The sequence below is a fragment of the Callorhinchus milii genome, unplaced genomic scaffold, assembly GCF_018977255.1.
Source record: "Callorhinchus milii isolate IMCB2004 unplaced genomic scaffold, IMCB_Cmil_1.0 Scaffold7, whole genome shotgun sequence".
Taxonomy (NCBI): Eukaryota; Metazoa; Chordata; class Chondrichthyes; order Chimaeriformes; family Callorhinchidae; genus Callorhinchus; species Callorhinchus milii.
The window spans coordinates 13,337,021-13,359,864 of NW_024704748.1; the positions used below are offsets into that span (position 1 = coordinate 13,337,021).

Here is a 22,844-nt window from a genome sequence, read left to right on the forward strand (position 1 = left end):
GGTTCAAAAAGAGTTTCATCTTTGTGACAGTGAATGACCTAAATAATTATGAATCTTAATATGGATTTGCATCAGCAAATATGTGGAATGTGTGAATTTCTCTTAAACTAGGACTATGCTGAAAAATATGGTTGAGTATTGACTGCTGTGTTTCTTTATTTTTGACTCACTTCTGAAATATTTGTATTTACACAAGAGTTAATAGCAAGTTTCTACCTGGTTCTGTTTGTTGCCTCATCATGGCTAAAAGGGTTATAATTGTTATAGTGACTCTTATCAGAATGTTCTGAGGTACAGTGCGATAGAGCAGCAATATGCTCTTCTATGGTTTGAGAAGGTGGAAGCCTTCAATTCAAATGTAAGAATTTTTTTTAATATTTCCTTTACAGGGCAACTGCGGTGAGAAGATAAGAATCCGCAGAGTATTAATGAACTCCCCCGAGATTATCACTATCGGTTTAGTATGGGACTCCGATCATTCTGATCTTGCTGAAGATGTCATCCATAGCCTAGGAACATGCCTCAAACTGGGAGATGTAAGATAATGAATATTTATGTGTTATAATAATAAAATAAATAATAATCCTTGCATTTGATACAGCGCTTTTCACATCTTCGAGATGTCTCAAAGCACTTAACAGAATATATGGTAAAGTGAATTGATTGTATATTTTTGGGCAAAACGCAGCAGCCAATTGCACACAGCAGTGTTCCACAAACAGAATCTGTGTCTGTAATTACAGGAATTTGAAATTTAGTTGCTTTGTAAGAAAATGTGGCTCTTCTAGGTTAAAGCACCAATTTATTTCATGAATCGTCATTAGAGGGTTTGTGTATTAGCTGACAAAAAAACTCCTTTTCAATTTGTTTTCATAAAAGACCAGAATGTTAGTTAAAAGAATTTGACGTTCTTTGTCATGGTATGTTGAGACTGATTTTAGATGTAGCCTTTTGCAGGATTTTATCAAGTTCATGTATTACCATTTGTTCTTTGCAGTTGTTTTATCGGGTGACGGATGACAAGGCCAAGCACGCTGAGCTCTATTTGGTGGGGATGGTGTGTTACTATGGTAAACACTATTCCACTTTCTTTTTCCAAACAAAAATCCGCAAATGGATGTACTTTGATGATGCTCATGTAAAAGAGGTAAAAATTCTTTATCCTGAAATGTTTATTTATAACACTAATATAATATTGTTCAAATATCATGGTAATTGAAGTGGCTGATCTGAACTTTAGGTTTAATGATGTCCATAAACGTGTTCTCGCTGCAAATCTGTTAGTTATATCCATTTATACTTTATACTTAGTTTATCATTTATTTCTCTATTTTCCATGCAAAGTTTATAATTAGGTTTTCAAAACATGGTTTCTGACAGTGGGGGTTGAATACTGCTGGGAGGTAGATACTCTGAAACTAGGTTGCACTCACTGAAGGGAATGCGACATGTTTCATAGTGTGCTAAATATACTGGTGTTTGCTTCTATTAATTTGTTTGACCTCAGGACTTGAATTCAGATTGCAGCAACAGTGTATACATTAACAAAATAATACAACAACAACATGGATTTATATAGTGCCCTCCACGCGGGACGGCATCTCAGAGCGCTTCACAGTAACGGATCCCGGGGCCGAGCCAGGGGGAGGGGAGGAAGGTGACCAAAGGCACGGTCGAAAAGAAAGGTCTTCAGCAGAGACCTGAAAATAGGAAGAGAGGGGGTGAGGCAAAGGGAGTGAGGAAGGGAGTTCCAGAGCCTTGGGGCATAGTGGCTGAAGGCACGGCCGCCGATTGTGGAACGGAGGACTCGGGGGACAAGGAGGAGGCCAGACCCGGTGAAGCAAAGGCAAAGGGCACTGTTTTGCGGAGAGAGGAGGTCAGAAAGGTAGGGGGATGCAGAGGAGTGGAGGGATTTGAAGACGAGGGTGAGGATCTTGAATAAGATTGTTTTGAAGTTGGGTGTTAGAATGCGAGAATGCCTTACCAGAACTAGCTGTTAAAGTTGTTCAAAAAAATATTTAGAAGGGAATTGAATATATACTGGAGAAAATAATGTAAAAGCTTAAGAGGAAAGAGCAAGAGAATATGATTAGAGTAGATAGTTCCACTGGGTGAGCTAGCTCCAGTACAAACATTTAACTTTCTATGATTATAACCCATGAACTCTCACTTCTACTTCAAGCAGTAAGCACTTTGACATTCTATTTTTACCACAGATAAAAGGTTATAATTGTAAATACAATTCACATTCGATTCAAAGAACATGTTTTTGGACATCCAGGCGAACCCTGTTGTACTTCTGATATAGCGTGAGCCTGATTACTGTGGATCTATTGTATATTGGAAGTCCAATTTCAGGTTCTTGTGTTGACTGACTGGGTCTCTGTGCACAGGACTCAGGCGAGGAATCCTCCCAACATTGAGCAGTGTTCCCGTAACTGAAACACTGTTCAACTGGAACACTTGTCAGAGTGATTGCCAGCTTTCTGGTGCACAGGAAGTAAAGTCGACAGTTACCTGACGATTGTGAAGTGCTGATGGTGGCCATTTTTAGTGAGCCCTATTATAAAACTTGGCTTGAGATTTTGAACCCAAACCACTGTGATAAAGGGTACCTTTACCTGTACCTTGTATTGTCTAATTATAAATACTTCTGTATTAGTGATGATCTGTGATATGCAAAGAATAATTAAGTACCATTTTGATACTGAAGAAGCAGTTAAAATTATGCAGAAAAAGCTTCAACTCTGCTAACTATATTTGATTTTAGATTGGACCAAAATGGAAAGATGTGGTAACTAGATGCATCAAGAGCCACTATCAACCTTTGCTACTACTTTATGCTGATCCCAGAGGTACACCTGTGTGTGTGCAGGACTTGCCTTCAGTGGACATCCATCAATACAACAGAACTTACTATGACAGTGAAGATTCAGGCAAGTTTGATATTTAATTACTCATAGGTGGTTAACATCTCTATACAGGTAGGCAAAACACATTAAATATTCATTCATAATTAAGTCAGCTCTGTGCTAAATGTTTACTGCAGAAGAATTCAACAACTGCTTAAAAGCCCCTTTTTATATTATCTCTTCCCTCAACATCATTTACATAGTGTTCCTCACTCATGACAAGGTTGTGGTCTGCTAAATCTCATGAGCAGATTGGTAGGCGTTGTGCTAAAGAAAATGGTATCCTAACTGATGCCTTTGTTTCTCACTGTGCATCGTTCATAATGTGGATGTGATTGGGAAATTGCTGTAAGGCATCGAGTATAAAGCCTTATCTTACCAATGTGTTCCAGTTTCTTGACTAAATCTTTCACCTTTCCTGCCCCACAAAATATTTTTTGGGGGACAAAATATTACTTTATGAAATTTACAGTGTATTCTAATTTGTTATTTGAATATTCCAATTATGTGTCCTTCAAATTATTATTTTGAACTCCCATCTCAAAATTGACTATTCATTTCTGCAAATGTTACCTGAAAAGCATCTGTAAAGACCAAGGTTCATTCCTCTTCTGACTTGTTTTTCTGTACAGAATTGATCATCACTAGTGCTGTTTTCCTTACTCCTTTCAAAACCCTAATATTAGTGATACATGTCTACTGATGCCATATTGCTGCTGAAAACTACTAAGGAAGACCAAAGGCTTTTGGCAATGAATGAATCGCTTCCCACATCTGTAAAATTGTACTCCACATTGGAGAGAAAATTAGATGGAGAGATAGTTGTCTCTTCTGTTGGTCAGATCAGAATGCCGTTGTGAAGCCTGAGAAATAGATTTGTTGCTGGTGTGTGGGCAGGGAGAGAAGCAATGTAGTAAAAAAAACTCATAAAAACATTGCATTATTACTGATAATTCGCTGGCTCTGGTGTTGAAATCTAACTATTCTTCATGATCCTCTAAGGATATCAAAAGTTGAAACATGCCAAAATAAGAAACACAAGGACCTTTCATGTAACTTTGATATTTTCCAGCTTTTCTTTACATATTTATAACTTTGGAAAGGGATTCCAATAGTAACTCCCAATCTCTGAGGGAGTTGACATTTCTTAGAAGCGATGTAACCTAGTGTAGAGATTTTTCTCCTGTTTTCTTGCTGAGCACAACACTTGGGTTTCCTGTTTTTCTCAGATAACTGATATATTTGACAATGTAGAAAATTGCTTTTGTAACTATTATCCTTGAAAGTTTCAAAGTTTGAAAGACCTGCTTGTAGGTTAAAGGATGATTCATTGGTTGACTTTAACAGTTCTAAAATGAAGGTCTTTTGTTTCCGATGTTTACTACACTCTTAGAAATGCCTTAAAAGTGAAGAAATATGCATCAAAACTGCTGCTCGGCAAACCTAATTAGATGGTAGGTATAACTTTTAGAAATGTATTTACTTGTCAGCTAAATGTGTGTTATTTTGTTTGCTTGTCCTTTTTGCAGGAAGAGAGCCATCTATATCCAGTGATAGCAGAACAGATTCTTCTAATGAAAGCTATCATTATAAACACAGTCATCATGAGTCTGTGGCCAGCCATTTCTCCTCTGACTCCCAAGGCACAGTGATTTACAACATGGGGAATGATACAGCCTCTCAAAGTAGCAGAGACACAGGTACTCTAAATTGATATAAATACAGCAGCGATAAATTTAAAACATCTGTCAGACTGTATAGATAGATAAAATGTAAGTAAATCATGATTTGCAAAGTGTGGGTGATATTAACAACTGTAATTTTGGAGTGAAGATAGATGAGTTAAAGTAGAATCAAACTAGTTATTTCGAAAAGGATTTCAACATCAATCTTTGTAAAATAATTGTTTGGCTAGCTGCAGTCATGCACCTTTCTTCTGTTACTAGTGTAGAATTTAAGCTGTAAATGTTATATAATGGAAAGCCTAGATTTTAAAAGCTGCAAATAAAAGTGCTTAAAGGCTTAAATGGTTCAAGCATTTCTCCAAATGAAATGTTCTTATTGGAGCTCACAGTCTGTGGCTAGCCCAAATTGCTTTCTTTTAGTGTGTTGTGTTGATTACCCAGCCTGAATGCAATATAAGATCTTCAAATAAAAGTGAACATTTTTTTACTGAATCATTATAAGAAACGCTTATGCAACCTATTGTCTCTTCAGGTGTAATCTGAAGATAAAATGGATTGCATATGTATTTCTTACATTAATTTATATTAATTTGCATCATCGTGACTGGCATAAATCTTTTTAAGAGTCCTATTCAGTGGCCCTTAGACATATTTTTCCTTTAAATTATATGTTTTGCCCTTGGCCACCATACAGACAGTGAATCTAACCAACATCCTCCTTTCAAAAAAGGGATTTATGTGGACCGGAGGAGGAGTTCCAGCCGACCTCGACGTACTGATAATCATGGAAAACCTGAAAAATTGGATGAAGTTCCATTCTCTGGTTATCACAGTGAGGGTAAGACAAGTTCCCTTTTCTAATATTTGTTGTTGTGAAGTACCCAAAATTAAAATGCAGATTGGAGTGTTACTGCAGGAGAAGGTGCATGTCTGAGTCTTGGAATTGCCACTTGTTTATGTTCTTATCTATTTTGTATCTTAAATTGTAGGTGAGACACTAAAGGAAAAACAAGCCCCAAGAACTGGACCAAAAGTTGCTACGAGTAGACTAAAAGACTTCAGAGAAACTATGAGTAACATAATTCATAACCGGCCTCTGCATAGCCAAGACCAAAACAGCAATCGACCTGTTCAAACAAAGGCAATGGACTATGTTGATGGTGGTAATACTAGAGTGTCCAATGAACAGTCACATGATTGGGAAATGGAAAATACCAGCAGTCAGTCCAAGACTAATACGTCCAGTAGATGCAAAACCTATTTGTGGAAACCCAAAAGAGAAGTCCTCAACATTGACAGTATTTTCAGCAAGGAAAAGAAGAGAAATACAAGTTATGCACAGATAAATTCAATGTCAGAGGATGGTATTAAAGATTCCAACTGTAATCACCCTGAAAGTTCAGTCGGACATAGCATTTCTCCTTTGGCATTAGACAATACAAAGTATGAAGGAAATGCTGTGCAACTCAATCATGATAAACTTGATAAACCTGGGTACATGAGCAAAACTATTCAACAGACTGGGATCCCTAGTCTTGGAGACAATGAGCGTCTTATACAGAGAATGGAGTCGGGTTATGAGAGCAGTGAGCGTAACAGTAACAGTCCAGTGAGCTTGGACACCTCAATAACTGATGGGCTTCCAGGTGGAGTTCACAACTCTAGTGCCAATCCTTTCAGGTAAATCTCAAGTCTGACTGTTTAACACATTTCTTGATTGATACTCGTTGGCTCATAGCATTCAGGATTTGCATTAGTTTTATAAAATTTGTTAGTGTTTGTTACTGTTACAGCAGTAGTTAACTTTATAAATGCTGTAATTTGAATAGTAGAATGTAATTGAGTACTGAACATGCTGGTGCGTGATCGAAAATACTTAATAAAAAAAATCTCATATTGGATATAATTAATATGAGCTGAATGTCCAATCATACCAGTGGGCAAACAGTTGCCATAGTTGTAAATATTCAGTAGCTTCTGGTTCATTTCCAGTTAAAAGTATTATCAACTCTGAATTTTGCTATGACTGGAGGTTAAGCATTATAATGTTCACACAAGTATTCAAATGTTCTTGCTACAGTGGCAAGACTGTATTTTACATCATCTTCCTCTCCCACTATTCCCTCCACAAACCCCTCCAATCAGGTTTCATGCAAGCACAGCACAGAAATAACTGGCCAAAGTGACAAATTATATTTTGTCCATCTGCAACCAGGGCTCCCTCTGCCTCCTCGGCCTCGTTGATCTTTCTGCTACCTTTGATACCGTTGCCCACTTTATTCTCCTACACCTCCTCTCACCTCAACCTTCATGGTTCTGTCCTTGAATAGTTCAGATTCTACCTTTCATACCGTCTCCACTTCATTTCCACAAACGATTTCTCCTTTAGCTCATGCAGCATTCCTCGGGGCTCTGTCCTTGGTCCCCTCCTCTTCAATATCTGTATGCTCCCTCTTGGTGACATCATCTGCAGATATGGGGTCAACTTCCACATTTATGTGGATGATGCACAACTTCATCTCTCTGACTCCACCCTCGACTCCAAGACTACTGCTGTCCTGACAGAATGTCTGTCAGACATCAAGTGCTGGATGAGAGCTAACTGTCTTCAGTTGAATGTCAAAAAGACCGAATCCCTCCTGATTGGCTCCTATCAGCGCCTCCACACCTCAGTTGTTGACAGGATCACCATCCAAGGATGCACGCTCCACCTCACTGAGCCAGTCCAGAACCTTGGCATCTTGTTTGACCCTCAACTATCCTTTCTGCCCCACGTCCGTGCCATGACCTGTTCTGTTTTACCCTACCTCCGCAACGTTGCCCAGCTTCGCCACTGTCTCACACGACAAGCCACCAGAACCCTTATATGCCCATTCATAACATCCAGGCTTGACTACAAACTCCCTGCTTATCAGCCTCCCCAACTCCTCCCTCCATAGGCTGCAGATCATCCAGAACTCTGCAGTCCGTGTCCTCTCCAGCACCAGGCTCCGTGACTCTTATCACCCCCACTCTCGCCTGACTCCTCTGGCTTCCCATCACACAGAGAATACAGTTCAAGATCCTGGTCATCACTTTCAAAGCCCTCCATGGCCTTCTCTCACCCCCTACCTCTGCGACCTCCTATCCCTCTACCATCCTGCCCGCTCCCTCCGCTCAGCGGGCTCCGGCCTGCTTCACGTCCGCCGCCTCGCCTGCTCCACCATTGGTGGACAGAGCTTCAGCCACTCTGCCCCCACCCTTTGAAACTCCATCTGCAGTCCCTCCACCTCACGCCCTTGACTCCTTCAAGACCCTCCTCTTCGACTGTGCCTTCGATCACCCTCCTTCCGCCAATGCCCTCCATCTTCCCTGATCCCGCCCCCCCAGTTCGGGTCCGAAACACTGATTGCCCAGCACCTTGGGATGTCCTCTCGGTGTGAAAGGCGCTATATAAATGTAATTTTGTTGTTGTTCCAGCATGCACTCATCAGTGACAAGGAAGACAGGAAAAAGCATTTATCTGTAGACAAGATAACCCTAAATATGAAGTCAGGATCTCATAATTTTAAATGGAAAGAGTATCGAGACTCCATATTTAACTTGATTGTCTGAAAATGAAGAGATATAAAAACAAAATCAATTTAGTTGGATGCACAATAGGGTACATTATGAAAAGAGCACATGGTTTACTTGTGTCTCTGCTTTAGCTTTGCAAAACTGCATCCCGGTCAAACTGTTCTAGCAATGTTTTTTCTTTTTCATATTCTCTGAGTTCCCCGTTTGTAGTAGAGTTGGCAATGTACTTATCACATGATCAGAGTCAGTGTCTGGTTCAATTGCCTTTCTGTCCTGAGTTAGCCTGTCTGATCAAAGTAAACTGTTGGGTGCATGACAGACAACAGACTTGACTGTTGGCCTTTATGTCCCTGGGTGATGAAGAGGAAATTACCTTCAAATTTGTATTCCTCATTGCTGAACTTTGTTGGAAAATATAACTGCCTGGGTATTGGATGTGGATACAGTTGGACATGGCTTGATGCTTCCATGGCTGCCAACACTCACCTCGATTCACAAATCAAGAATGGCCACGATGCTAGAGGGTAGTCAGCCCCTACAGAACTGCACTTGAGTGAGAGTCTATAATTTAAGGAAAGAAAGGGAAATATTCAGACGGGGAGCCCTTCCTATGATGTATTATTGGAAGGTGTACAATCTGTAGACATCAATAGCATTATTATGCCCTTCTTGTAGTTGTAGGTTTACATAATTGTGCATATTTCTTTCTGCTTGATTTAAAGGGAAACTAATGCCAAAAAAAATGTCAGTTCTGGTCCTTCATGGAAAAGTGTACCCAAGTCCAAGAGCAGCAGTGCCTTACAACATGAATCTTCAACAGCCTCCAAGACCTGGATGAATATGCAGCAGAGTTTCAGTAAGTTAATGTACAACCCCATAATTATTGTTAACTTGTATTTAAACTGCATGCTGCCGCAGTGACTGTATTGTGTACACCCTTTACCATGAAAATAATGCACGTGAATCTGAACAATTACTAAACAACTTTAGTGTAAAAAAATCCATACATTAGACTCTTTAAAACATTTTATATTTAATTGTATCAAATATATTAAAATCTATAATTGTAACAATTGTTGACATGTTACTTTCAGAGTGAAATGAATTATTGTAATACAATGTTGCAGGAACTGTTTGTGATAGCGTTAGACTTAGCTTTTTGTTAGTCATACTGCAGTTTATGCAAGAACCAATTTTGTTTGTAAATATATTTGCCTTATATTTAAAGAATGTTTCAGATAAACATGTGAAATCTACAGGGCCCTATTTGTGGTGTGGAATTTCACATTTGAAGTGATGGCACTCTCATTGGTCGCTATCCTATGAACTCCTGATAACTCAACCCTGATTTAACTTGTCATTACCACTTAAATCATCATGCTGTTAATATCCTTACCGCATTTATTTATGTATTAATACATATGCTTAACTTGTCACTCTGGATAACTCCTCACTGAGCCCTTTTCCCTTGGAGTGACAAGTTATCAGGAGTTTACAATTTTCCTGCTTAGTGTTCCAATATATTAAGTAGGATTGGCTCAATACTACAGATAATTGCCTATGAAGCCAACGTAAATGACTGTTTCATTTTGAAAACATTAGAGTAAAACTCACCTGAGTCATATCGGTGGGGACCATAACATTTAATATGATGTTTAATTTATTGTTTGATTTAATATGTGGAGTCCTGTAGCTCAGTGGTTAGAGCACTCGCTTTGCAAGTGAGAGACCTGAGTTCAATTCCAGGCAGGGCGAAACCTTGGGCAAATTTCCTTACTCCACACACCTAATAATAATCCCTCCAAAAAAACAAAACAATAATAAATTGGTCATTTTCAATCTACGACTGTTTGTGGGACATTGCTGTGCGCAATTGGCTGCCGCGTTCGCCCACAAATATACAGTCAATTCACTTTACAGTGTGTTCTGTGAAGCGCTTTGGGACGTCCTCCCGACGTGAAAAGCGCTATATCAAATGCAAGGATTATTATTATTATTATTATGTGCGTGAAGTCCGAGTTGCAAGCAATCTGGTTTAAAAAAAACGTATAAAATCTGATTTAATCAATAATCTACACTGCGTAATTCAAAACAATAATTCAATCTCTTCAATATAGCTGGTAAAAGCGCATGCAGTACTTTGTCACTGAAGCCACTAAGTGCATGTGCGGTGGCAGGTCAAGACTAGCTCTCTGCTTGGGTTACTGTTTTCAGCACAAAGAACTATAGCTGCAATCTGAAACCCATTTCCCAGCAGCCTGATTTGGCAATGATGGCTCTGTATAATATGTCAACCTATCTTAGCTGAGACTAATTAAAAGAGTTGTGGCATTTGGGGATGCTTTTGATGTTAAATACATTTATCGATATGTTGCAATAAGATAACTTCATGTTGGTTAAAAAGATCAAAAAGGTATTATGTGATGCAGTTGCTTCAGTCATGCAACAATGTCAATTGTGTCCAGACTGGATAATCAATACAATTTCCAGTGGGCCATAAACAAAACGTAAGGAACACAATCACTAACCATAGATCAGTCAGGGGCTAAAACAAATGCCCTGATTTTAAACATGAAAATAAAATTAAGAAAAAAATCAAATAATACTAATCTTTGCATTTGGATAGTGCACATAATTACTAATTGCGTGGAACACCGTCATTAACTTAACCGAGTGACTGGCCATACTTAAAGGTCTTTAAAAACTATTTTTATGTAAGACATTTTTTCTTAAAGTACCCAATTTTATTTCAAAATGTTTTTATATATGAGGATTTCACCATTTCTTCCATTTAGTTGTATATTCAGTAACTTTTCACCATAAATTAAACCTAAATTCCTGTTTTCACTGATGCAATCAGCTCATAAGACCACTTACATAATAACAAGGTCAGGTAATCCACCTACATGTTTGCCAACAAAGCTATCCAGCACTAGTTGTGATGATGCAAACATTACCTGGTGGAATAAGTTGAGCATTTGATCTTAAACAGATGTGCAAGATTTTTNCAAAACTCAAATGGTTTCTGTTTGCAGAACATAGGGAGGTTAGCAAAAAGAAAATGGAAACAATCACACAAATGATGTGTCAACCCAATTACCCAAACAATTACTGTTTGAGCATTATCTGAAATGGCAAATGTGGCTATATGCATCATTTTAGCATCCAGTTGCTAAATGCAATGATTTTTTATGTCACAGAAGGTTGCTAGTGTCCTTAATAGATATTCTCTCTTGTTGTGTCATGCATTCAGATGTAATGCTGCAATAGCTTGGCTCCTGATATGTTCGTGTCAGCTCTTAGCATGTAGTAGCAGATGGCTTGATGTGTGAATGGCAGCACTGACCTGCACCATATAGCAGCAGATGGCTCGAGGCTTGTGTGCAAGTGGAGCAACTGGTAGAAACAAGATCAGCTGTAGTACTGATCAGCTTAAAACTCAGCTGGTCAAGTCAGAAGACAGCATACGACAAAGACTAGGAAATCAAAAGTTTATTTGGTCTCAGATGAGCTTGATTCTGCCATTCAGCAATTCATAAAATTACATTACATAACAAGATAGCAAAGAACAAACCATATTCCTGATAATAGAGACGTTCTCAATTCACTAGGTGTTGCCTTTTGGGGTTTAAGATTCAGAAGTGGAATAGAACCAAGGAGATTTCTATAATTACTGTCCGTGATTTACTTTGTAAGAAAAACAAAATTTAAAAAAATTGACACTGTTCAGTGTTAAATTATAATTAAAACCTTCTTTACACATGTGTGCTTTCTAGCAAAAACAACCTCAAAGGGCTGTGCTGCATTTATTTCTTGGTGTTCTGCTTATGATTGAAGTAGAACTTTACAATATTAGTGGCAATAGAACTCATCATAGTGCACTCTTCGCTATAACGTGAGAAACTATTGACTCCAAATACTCCACCAGTGTTATTGGAAGAGTTGTTTGTTCTATAAACGCACACATGTACCACCTAGTGGCTGAAAATTATTACGACACGAGCTTCATGCTTTATTCAAATCTGTTTTTGACGTGCATTTTTTCAGATATCTGTGATGTTTTGAACAGTGTAAAATAATGTCAAATAGTCCACATTTAAGTTTTAAGAACCCCATCATCAGTATTGTGTGGCAACTGTGTCATTTCTCAATCAGTCCATTCCATATTTTGTAGTGGAGGAAAGTGTTGCCGCTCCCACTCGCACTCTGACCTCTCCATCCACAGTCTCCTACACTGTTGCAATGAGCCACAGCGCAAGCTTGAGTAACAGCACCTCACATATCTACTAAGGACCTTACAGCCCTCTGGCTCAATATTGATTTCAACAATATCAGACCTTAACAGCTCACCCTCCCCCTCTTCTGTGACAATTACCAAATCATCTGGGTCCCAGACGCACCTTTTCTCTCTGATCTGCCTATTTTGTTGTAATTTCCTCCACTCCCCCCTTTCTTGTTTTGCATTATTAACACCTCTATTCCCCTGCTTTGTTGCAATCCCCTCTTTGTTTTGCATAATTAGCACATCTTTAACCCACCATCCCCTGTCCTTTACCCCATGTTCTCCTTGGTCTTCCCTGCCCTGCCTTCTCCCGCTGTTAGCTCTTAAAAGTCTCTCCCTCCCAACATGCCCCAGTTCTGACGAAGGGTCGTGGACCCGAAACGTGGACTCACTTTCCTTTCTCCGTAGATGCTGCCGGACCTACTGAGTGTTCCCAGCAACTTCTGCTTTTGTTTTAGTTACATATAGCCCGTGTTTATGAATCAAAGGGAGCAGTTCTCCATTAACTAGTGTAATGCTATCGACTGGTGAAACACAGCTTTAATTGCAGGAATTGCTGCAAATTACTGTGTTGCACAAATATTTGAGTGCATGATTTAATGCACTCAAATAAGATAAGAAATCCTTAGAAGCAGAAGCTGGATTTTGAAGCAGAAAGTACACCCTGGATTTGCCAATCACAAGATTTTTCTCTTCAATTTTTAAAAATAAAACTTTGGCTTCACCTGTTGCGAAGTCCTTAGGGTGCTCATAGTGGATGTGCCTGAATCAATATTTGTCTCATGCCTGAAAACCTTCACAGGCACATTCCAAGTTTTAGCAATTTGTTTTAATCAGTCACTGTATCTCATTGTGTTAGCCAAAAAATTCAACAATTCAAGATGTTCACAAAAATTAAATACCCTGGATTAAGATCAAAGTTTTTATTTCAATTTGAGGGTTTAAGTGGTCATTGTCGATTCTTAAGCATTATTTAATGGTATATTTGAACAGTGTGTATAAAAATAAATCAGCGAAAGCCACTTTTTGAATTGTATTAAATCATCACTGTTCAGATGACCACTTCAGTTGTCCTATACGAAGTGAATTGGATGAGCTGGAAGAAGAGATTAAAAGGAGAACAAAAGAAGAGGAAATGAGGAGAAAGAAACTGCGAGAGAAGGAAGCATCTATGGCATTTAACCCCCGACCCAGCAAATTTATGGACCTAGATGAACTTCAAAATCAAGGTTGGTCTTTTAAATGTTTTATAATCCTGGCTTTTGATATTATCTCTTAAATGCTTGTCAGTCTCATTTCAGACAGCCATGAACTCACAAATGTATTACTATAAGCAGTTCTGTGTATTTAAAGTTTTTTAATATTGAATTTTCATCCTTCCTGACTGCTGTTTATTATCTGTTAGCAAAAGCCTGCTGTAATGTGGATTTGCTTATTTTTGAGAGGAGTTAACTAGGGGTGCAAATACAAATAATTGTTCCTCTTTCCCATTCCAGAGGTGGTAACAAATCAGAGTGTTTGCAATTGGTGTTTCCTGCTGATTTTCTGTTACAATTTTGTCTATCCGTCAGGCTACTTTCACAATCTAGCAATGCAGGTTTTGGGGAAGGCCCTCAATCAGAAAATAAAACTTACCTCTAGAGGCTTTCCTGTGAACTGCAAATACACAAAAGTGCCATGTGCAACTTTGTTTTGGGGAATGCTGTAGTCTGTCCCATAATGTGAACATGGGACATTTTGCAGGAGGAGAGCTCTAACATTGCAGAACTGCTTCTCGTTGAAGCAACTTTCATAACAGATGTATTAAACTTGTCCTGAGGTCTGTATACTTTTCTACATTTTTTAAGTTATAGCACCTCAGTGAATAATTCTTCTAAATTTAACATGTGGACACATCTGACCCTTTCCACAATTCACCATTATCTTATTGTGCATCTATTCATGTTCTCATGAATACCCCTCTGAAGGCATTAGCATGTGAACAGATGACCTTTTAACTTCAGTCTATTAATCTTTTCTCACATTTTATAACATTTCCCCACCTTCCCTTCTAAGTACTTCATTTGGACTACTTACAATACATTTGCCTTCCCATTTTCATATATTGCTTTTCTTTCTGTTTTCTTTTGCTATTTTTATGAGTTTCTAATATTGCGTAATACCATTGTTTACTGAAAATGTTTGTTGAGCAATTGTGGTTAATTTAGAACCTGGTAAATTCATATTTGTCAGGAATTTGCTTTTCAGGTTTTGACTTGACTGAACATTTTTGTAAGTTTGTGTTATTTAGAATTTAATATCTCACATAAACTGCATGTGAAAAATTTGGTGTTGCCTCTGCAGGGAAGACTGACAACTTTGAGAGATCATTGCAGGAGGTAGACTCTCTTTTAGAACAGTCTTTCCGCCTTGAACAAAAGGATGATTTAGCTACAGCGCTCTCCCTCTGCAATGAAGCTGTGTGTAAGTAACCCTAACTGCCTATGCTGCTCCTAGACTAAACACGTTGCTAATCAGCTGTCTCGTTGACTAAAACTCCTTACTGTTTGACTGGAAACTGGAGCCTAAACTGTCATGTTACCCGTTTACTGTTGATATGCGTACCAAATACTACTTTTGAAATTCTTTACGCATCAAATATATTCTTAAAATCATTTTATTTGAATCTGAGAAAGATTTTAAATACTTCATGTTAAATATTTCTGTCTACTTTATTTTGTATTTTAAAACCTAAAATAATGTGATTAACCCAAAGGATGACATGGAAGGCTCTTAATTAAAGGCATGATATAAAAATAGCAATTGTTTTTATAAGTTTTAATATAATTTTAAAAGAAGTTTGGAGTAAGGGAATTCATGTTGAATTTGTTATTCCAGAAAATCCTTTACCAAAATGCCACTTTGTTATTTTTGCAAGCAACTTAATTTTATGTGAATATTATTTCATTTCAAAGTTTTCTTAAGCAGTAATTTTATGAATTGATGGATGCCACTGGCGATTTGAAATGTTTATCAATGGAAATTTAGGGTGCAATTTCTAGTGCAGTGAATAAAATGCACAGTAAAGGTCGCTATGCACACATTATTTCTTAAGTGTGTTAGAGTAGTCTTAACTGTGCCATCAAAAGGCAGAGCAGTAATTGCTTCTGTCATTCATTTGCTTTTGTTTTGATATTTGCTTATTTATGCAATTGCACATATTCCTAAATGATTTGGTTGGCATTTCCTGCAACATTGGACAAATCTCTGTGCGCAAAACACCTATTTGTAATTAAACTATGTCACATTGATATGAGCACTGCTAACATTTCATTCTTAAAACATTTATGAGTTTCTCATACTTCTGTTTTACAACTGCATGTTGTTTTGGCCTGTGTGTGCATTTTTTTTCTGCTGTTTTGCATTTTAGCTAAACTAAGACTTGCTATGCATGAAGGCAGTGCGAGCTCACATGGCAGAACCCTTGCTGATAAGAAGCTGCATACTTGCATGAAGAAGGCTCGAAGTCTGCAGGAGCGTATGCAGCACTCCCTTTCACAGGGAAACCCAATGACTGAATGCAAAAGGTAGTACTCTAGGATAAAGAGGGGGAATTGGATAGAAACCTTTGGAATATTGGTATCAACAGCATAGTTTTTAGAAAAGAAGATTTTATATTAATCACTTTGTTTAGATGAGGAAGTGCTCTATAACCTCCAACTGCTTGCATAACATAGTGTTTGTGTCCTGACTTAGAGAGCCTGAATTTGCCTTTATGTAAAGTGACATTCTCTTTCTGGATTCCCTTCTAGGTGAGATAATCTTGGATGGGGAGGGGGGATTTCATTTACGCATTTTTCTCCAACCCATGAGAAAAATGTCTGAACAGTGTTATTCTCTCAAATGAGAAGGGTGGTGCAGGGAAGGGCTCCTTCAATATAATGTAAATTTCAGAATGCCTGGTGTCATATATTGTTGTCAGAAATCTTGTTTGTCTCTTTTTTAAAAAAAAATCTTCCCCACAATTGGTACATGCTAACATGTATTACCTAGGAGAATGATCTGTGAAATTCTCCCAAGTCTACCCATGTTATTTTATTAAACAAACAATGATAGTCTTACTAAGAGGGTGAATTCAGTTCTGGAGGGTTTACCCTCTTGAGGCATAATGGTTTGAAGCATAAAAACTCAACTAAGTTTCAACTGATAGCCTCGGTTTCTATACATAAGTGATAGTTCGTGGTGCACTCTTTTTTTCAACCTTGAAAGAACAACCATTGATTTTTCAAGCTCTAAAAACAAAACGAGTCCCAGTCTGGATGATAGTGGCCTAGTCTTACTTATGATTCCTGCTCATATTTTGCAGTTTGAATTCATAATTTCTGCTTCTGCCATTATGTTTTGCCACAGAGAATACCTGATAGGTTATGGTTGGCAAATTTCTCTGTTTTAGACACAGGTCTGTGGGGAGTTGAAAGGATTTAAAGGAAATGATGTGCCCTTGTAATGTAAAGGGGGATCAAATTAAACTATGTTGATATAAATTAGGCTCTAGTTTTTTTTTGATCAGCTGGGTGCTTGATGGAGAAACAGATTACCATGCTTAAAAGTATCCAGACTGAGATTGGATTGTCACCTCCACATGTCTGGAATGGAAAGTGCACTCCATCTCCCTCTAGGGATGCAACTTGCATACTTATTCAAGAAAATATTATGAACAGCTTGGAGAGAGACACACAAGGGTACCCCAGAGTTGTGTTGGGGCTGTTGTTCTATTTTAACCATTTAACACTGTATAGCTTGCCCTTGAGAGCACTGCCCAGCAAGCTTGTCCAGCGAGAACCACCCTGCTTGCTAGGATTTTGGATTAGTGTTAACTGGAGCCGAGTGGGAAGAATCTTTGTGCTCAGTGGATCGGTGTGCCCCTCTAAGTCCTGCTTACAAGCAGGCTGACCTGTCTCATCAATCTGACCTTGAAATACTGTGGATCATCCTGGCTCAGGAACCAGACCGCCAAGACTGCAACAGAGGGTTGACTCGATTCAGACATTCCATTGCCAAGCATATCAGCTTCAAGCCAGCTCAGCTCCAAGGAGACCCGCTTATCTTCCAAAGCGTGCCCTCCCTCCAAGTAGGAGATACAAGGAACTCCCTGCAAGCAGTGCAGCAGTATGAAATAGTGTGAGCGATGCCACCATCCATAGCTGGCTCATAGCTCAGAAATGCAGCCTTAACCGTTGGTTGGGCAGTGCAGAGCTTGAGCCGCAGCTGCTTACCAAGATTTACTCTAAATTTATGAAGCTTCTATTGATTAGTATTACCTAACAAAAAATACAATCTCAGAAGCAGATGGTAATAAAGAAAAGTCTAAATTGTGTTTTAAGATAAGTCTTAAGAATTTAAATTACAAATATTACAAACCTTAAATTTGCTAGGAAGTTGCTGTTTTCTTTTAAAATTATCTTTTGATTTACATTATTAATTCATGCTGACTGCTGCCAGGAGGCTGGCACCTGAAATGCATGTTTCATTTTCTGTATGGTGAGAGAGTCACCTGATTGGGGTCTATATCGCAGGGAGCAGGCAGTGATGAATAGTTGTTGCTTCAAACAAAAAAATTGGGGTTGATGCCCATGTGGTGCACACCACACTGTATAGTTGAGGTTTCTGTAGTTGATTGAAAGAAAAGGTTCCTGTAATCGTAAAGAAAAGCATAGGGATCATACTGCCTCCTCCCCTATCCTTACTCTTTCAATTTTACCTGTTACAAAATGTCCACTCCATTCAACCATAAAAACAAGATTGAATTTATTTTTTTGTTTCAATATTTTTAGCCTAATAATTCTACATAAATTCAGCAATTGGTGAAGATTTCAATGTTGGCAGTTGAATATGTATGTATTGTGCTGCTGAATTGAATTTTACATATGGAAATAAAATTAGCAGCCATTTAATCAAGAGAGTACTAAAATTTAACTTACTACAAAATCTATAGTAAATAGAATGATTAAATGATTACAACGTGTGTCATATGAAATAAGCAAACTGAGACTTCTTAGAAGTATTTCTAGTGTGCTCTATACCACTTGTGACTGTTTAGTAAAACATTTGTTAACAAGTAGAGGAGCCTGCGTATTATGGCATTGAATTCTTTCTGATATTGTACTTTGGAAATAATACAATCCACTTTGATTACAGTATGCAGACTAGCCAGATCGAAGTACTGTTAACATCAGAGAAAATAATGAAACCCACAAGTAAACCTGACTTCAAGCCCAACTCTTCCCCAGTCTTATCAGCCTCCAACCATGAGCTACATGCAACCAAGTCACAAGAACCTCACTGGGAGTTGCATGGTCAGGTTTCTACTTCATTAGCTTCAGAATTGAAATTTAACCAACCCAGTCGATACACCTCTGAGGTTCCAACTCCCAGCAATTGCAATCAAGTTCCAGTTTTTCGCACTGGGGAGAAGGTGGAGGAAAAAGGTGTGATGAGCACAAGTCACTGTCGTATTTCACAACCTGACCGAATTTTGAAGCACACAGCCAAAAGCCCGATGAAGAGCAATGATGTTGAACCAGTGGAAAATCAAGCAAGGTTGGATCTTTCAGCACTGAGCAATAAGCAGGCATCTGGTCAACATGGTTCCTTGCCATTACTTGACATTGGTTACAGAGATGAGAATTGTACTTTTCCATCACAATCTCCCCATATAAAGGTGTTAATACAGAAGGATGAAGTAGACAGTTATCTGCCAAAAACTCCACAGCATTCTTCAATACATACCAATTCAAGGCAGTTTAATACATCTGACATAGAAATCTCTCCATGCAAAACATCGTCTTCCAAAGCCTTGAACTGGTCTCCTAATTATCAGTCACACGAAGATAATGAGACCTTGGATAAGCCTGATTTCAAAACAGCAGAGTTTCACAACACCTGCTCACCTTTGGTCAAGACAACAATCGATAAGGTTAATGTAAAAGGCTTAACTGCACAGTTTCAAAGAGTAAATGCCAAGCTGGGACAGGCAAGCCATGAAGGCAATTATCAAAGCATGTATTCAAAATCTAGCACATGTCCACCAGAAGAACTTAACCAAGAGCTGTCTCGGCTCCCTTTGAATACAAAAATGGAGACTGCCCACAGCAGGAATCAGTTAGGCAGCACAAGGTGGTCTTCTGAGACCTTGCTTTCTTCCCAAGGTTCAGGCATTCCTATGAATCGTAAAACTGACTCACCTGTTTCTCCTTCTGCTCCTACTTACAGAACAAAAACTAGTGCTAGAGATGTAAACAGTACTTTCAGAGTATTAGATTTTCCAAGTGATCCTCAAACAGGTGCACAACAATACCAGAATGTTTACTCATCTTTCAGAAATAACAATTTCAACAACTTTTCAGAAGGGGTGAGACAGCAAGATGAGCAATTTACTACATCTGCTTCTTCTCTGCCTATGGATCGATGGGTCAGCAATGTGAGAAAGCATCACATGCTTCAACCAAATTTCAACAATGAACAGCAACACCTTCAGGGTAATCTGCCTAGTCAAGAGAGTTGCATGCATGGTCATGAAAGCAAACTAATGCAGCCATTTATTAGTAAAGGTCAGGATACTGAACTCGAATTTTCAGAGCTGGAATCCCTGTATCAGGCAAGTCTGCAAGCTTCGGGGAATTTCCGGACGTCACCAGGAAGATTTGTGACTGAGGCTGCTACCAGACATAATGGTGCTAAACCAGGTGAGAATGCACAATATATCAAATAATGTAGAACCTCTGATTTTTGTTTTCCTTTGGATGGTGGGGATAACATATCTTAAACTATTAAGCTTTTTACAAGTTTCTAAATTTCTTGAATGAAATAGAAAAGGGATACCATCCTGGGGCTGTATAGATATTTATTAGAAAACGTTATAAGTGCAAAGGATATGAAGCATTATTTTTATATTCACATAACTTGCATTCTACATAACTTGGGATTGCAAAAAAAATTGAAGAATAATTTTGTGGGAATGAAACATCTTTTCAGGGCATACTTGTTAACCGTACTGGACTAAATAAGAGAATTATCAGCAATTTCAAGAAATCCAACTTAATATTATTTCCATTTTTATTCATCTCCGCAAATAGTTGCAACAAATCTCTACTCTTCACCAGAAAGGGGTAGATCAAAGACTCCCACTGCAGAGATTGAGCGCAGAGCTTACGGGACAGCTTCTTCCAGGGTATCTGCACGAGACAGGACAAAGGTAAAAGTAGGATAAAATACCTATTATGTCTGCTTTTTCAAATGTGTGTGTGTATTAATTCAGAAGTAAATAGTAATTATTTTTCTACCTTGAATTCCAATAAAGAACCTCAAATAAAACTTTCTAAATACGCCATCATGCTACCATCTTCAATTGGAATTAAAGAATGGTTTGAGTGGTGGAATTCTCAGGACAATACAGTTCTGTGCTTTTGTATTTGGGCTCTCCTGATAGCTGAGTGGTCAGAATTTGGAATAACTTTAAATTTCTTCATCTTTTTTAGATTGATTTCAGTGCAAGTGCTCCAACAGAAAACTTGGAAAATGACAATTACACTGCAGAAAATTTCCGACGTATTGCTCGCAGCCTGAGTGGAACTGTCATTGCTAACCGAGAGAACACTGTGGTTAATTCTCATAGTTTTGTAAGTAAGACTGGCTGGATCAATGTAAAACTGTGTATAAAATTTTATTTGCTTCAAATTAGTTTATTATGTTACATCCTTATTGAACTACTTAATAGTGTGGATGGGATGTGGGAGAATAAATTGGAGGCTTTTTACTTTGTTTTCCTTCCTGTGGAAATTTTCGGTATATAACCGTCAATGTCCATTTATGTTGCAAGGAAACAACAAAACTGAGGAAGTCACATTTGGAACCTCGAAAAAGATCTGCCAGCTCCTCTTCCCTCATCTCCCAAGATCCCTCCCACAATCCTCCTGTGTTAAACTCCTACCCTCAGCATCACCCCTACCTATCACAGCACCTTTCGTCTGATCCACTGCAGCCTAGCAAGGCTGGTGAGGCAAACAGAGCATCAGGTAAACATGGCTTCTTTAAACGAAAGTGGCTTGTATTTACATTTCCTTTCAATGCATGCTCTACCCACAGTACTTGAGGTTGCATGACTCTCCTTGGCTGTTAATTTCCTTTTCCATTGTATGTAATGTGTTTCAACTACTGCATGAAGAACGTTTCTGTTTGAGACTATTTTATAGAGTGACTGTTTCCTAATATGTTTGATCCGAATGGCATTTGTTCGACTTGGCATTGAACTTAATAAATTGAAATGAATGGTAGGAAAATCATCAGACATGATTGGCAACATCTGGATTCAGGATAACTGTATTCTAAATGTTAATATCACTTACTACTTTATTCAGCATCCTCCAACTTTGAATTGAGTGAGACCTAGATAACATTTTGGGAGTACACATGTGGTTAGCAATGACCTTCATGACTTTTTTGACATTGGCACTCGCCAATGTTCTATGGTAGTGATAGATATATCCTAGCACTACCACATTGTCATAAAGGGCTGCCATAGTCTTCCCCAGAGTGTAATCGAGGCTTGGCTTGAATCTAGCAATGTAAGGACAATGAAAAGGATCTGCAAGGTAGGTAATTGTTCTTTTATGTGCATGTGTAACATATGAAAGTGGTCTTATTCAACAGTTCAAAATCACTTTTTGCTTTTGCTTTTCCTCTCTATCCTCATTGTGATTTTCTTCATTATATACAATGGGTACCTAAACCAGCTCAGCAAAATGGTCAGCATTATGAATGTGTGTTCCAAGTCTAGCGTGTTGTAATACGAAATTCAGAAACAACTGGCCTTTACCCAAGTGACCATTCTTCTTTCAGCCGACAGTAGTGTGCTGTTGAACTGTATAAAGCTTCACAGCTAGGGCTAATCATGATCATCCAGTGTTCACACACATGCACTTATCAGCAGGGGTCACTACAAGAGAGAACCTTAGCTAATTTCTTTCATCACCCCAGGGAGAGAATCAATTGCACTGCCCTTCAGCTGCCCCAACTGAGATCACATAGCTCTGGATTGAGCCTTGTACCTTCCAAGTCTATATAGTTCAGTTATCATACAGTGACTTTACAAACTGAACCATCTTGAGAGTTAAAGGGAATGGTTAACCTTATACATTTCCACTTAAATTATTGTTGTCCTGTCCGTTTGTGATTTTCTCTGGGTAAGAAGAAGAACTTCAGAGATGCATTCTAACAAGGACATGGTCTTTCTATTTTAATTTTACTATTTTTGTGTTATGATGTTACACTCTAAAATATTCTGGAATTTGTCTCATATGTTGCTGAGGAATTAACTGGATTAACAGAGAAATTAATGGGATGAAACTTTAATGAGTTCATGAGAAATGA

At 38.4% G+C, this 22,844-nt stretch overlaps 1 protein-coding gene across 4 annotated transcripts in view; it reads left to right on the plus strand.

Moving 5' to 3' along the window:
- The window catches only part of usp54a (ubiquitin specific peptidase 54a), a 43,416-nt gene that overhangs the window by 17,650 nt on the left and 2,922 nt on the right, over positions 1 to 22,844 (plus strand). Inside the window, exons 7-20 of one of the 4 annotated variants that reach the window (XM_042336706.1) lie at positions 390 to 536; positions 998 to 1,147; positions 2,771 to 2,936; positions 4,442 to 4,612; positions 5,292 to 5,435; positions 5,587 to 6,277; positions 8,878 to 9,011; positions 13,493 to 13,666; positions 14,781 to 14,900; positions 15,847 to 16,003; positions 18,615 to 20,161; positions 20,552 to 20,670; positions 20,954 to 21,094; positions 21,295 to 21,490. In XM_042336706.1, coding sequence (XP_042192640.1) covers positions 390 to 536; positions 998 to 1,147; positions 2,771 to 2,936; positions 4,442 to 4,612; positions 5,292 to 5,435; positions 5,587 to 6,277; positions 8,878 to 9,011; positions 13,493 to 13,666; positions 14,781 to 14,900; positions 15,847 to 16,003; positions 18,615 to 20,161; positions 20,552 to 20,670; positions 20,954 to 21,094; positions 21,295 to 21,490 — 4,057 coding nt within the window. Of the gene's footprint in view, positions 1 to 389; positions 537 to 997; positions 1,148 to 2,770; positions 2,937 to 4,441; positions 4,613 to 5,291; positions 5,436 to 5,586; positions 6,278 to 8,877; positions 9,012 to 13,492; positions 13,667 to 14,780; positions 14,901 to 15,846; positions 16,004 to 18,614; positions 20,162 to 20,551; positions 20,671 to 20,953; positions 21,095 to 21,294; positions 21,491 to 22,844 lie in introns of those variants that run through there. The other 3 variants (XM_042336707.1, XM_042336708.1, XM_042336709.1) reach the window with 3 other exon arrangements.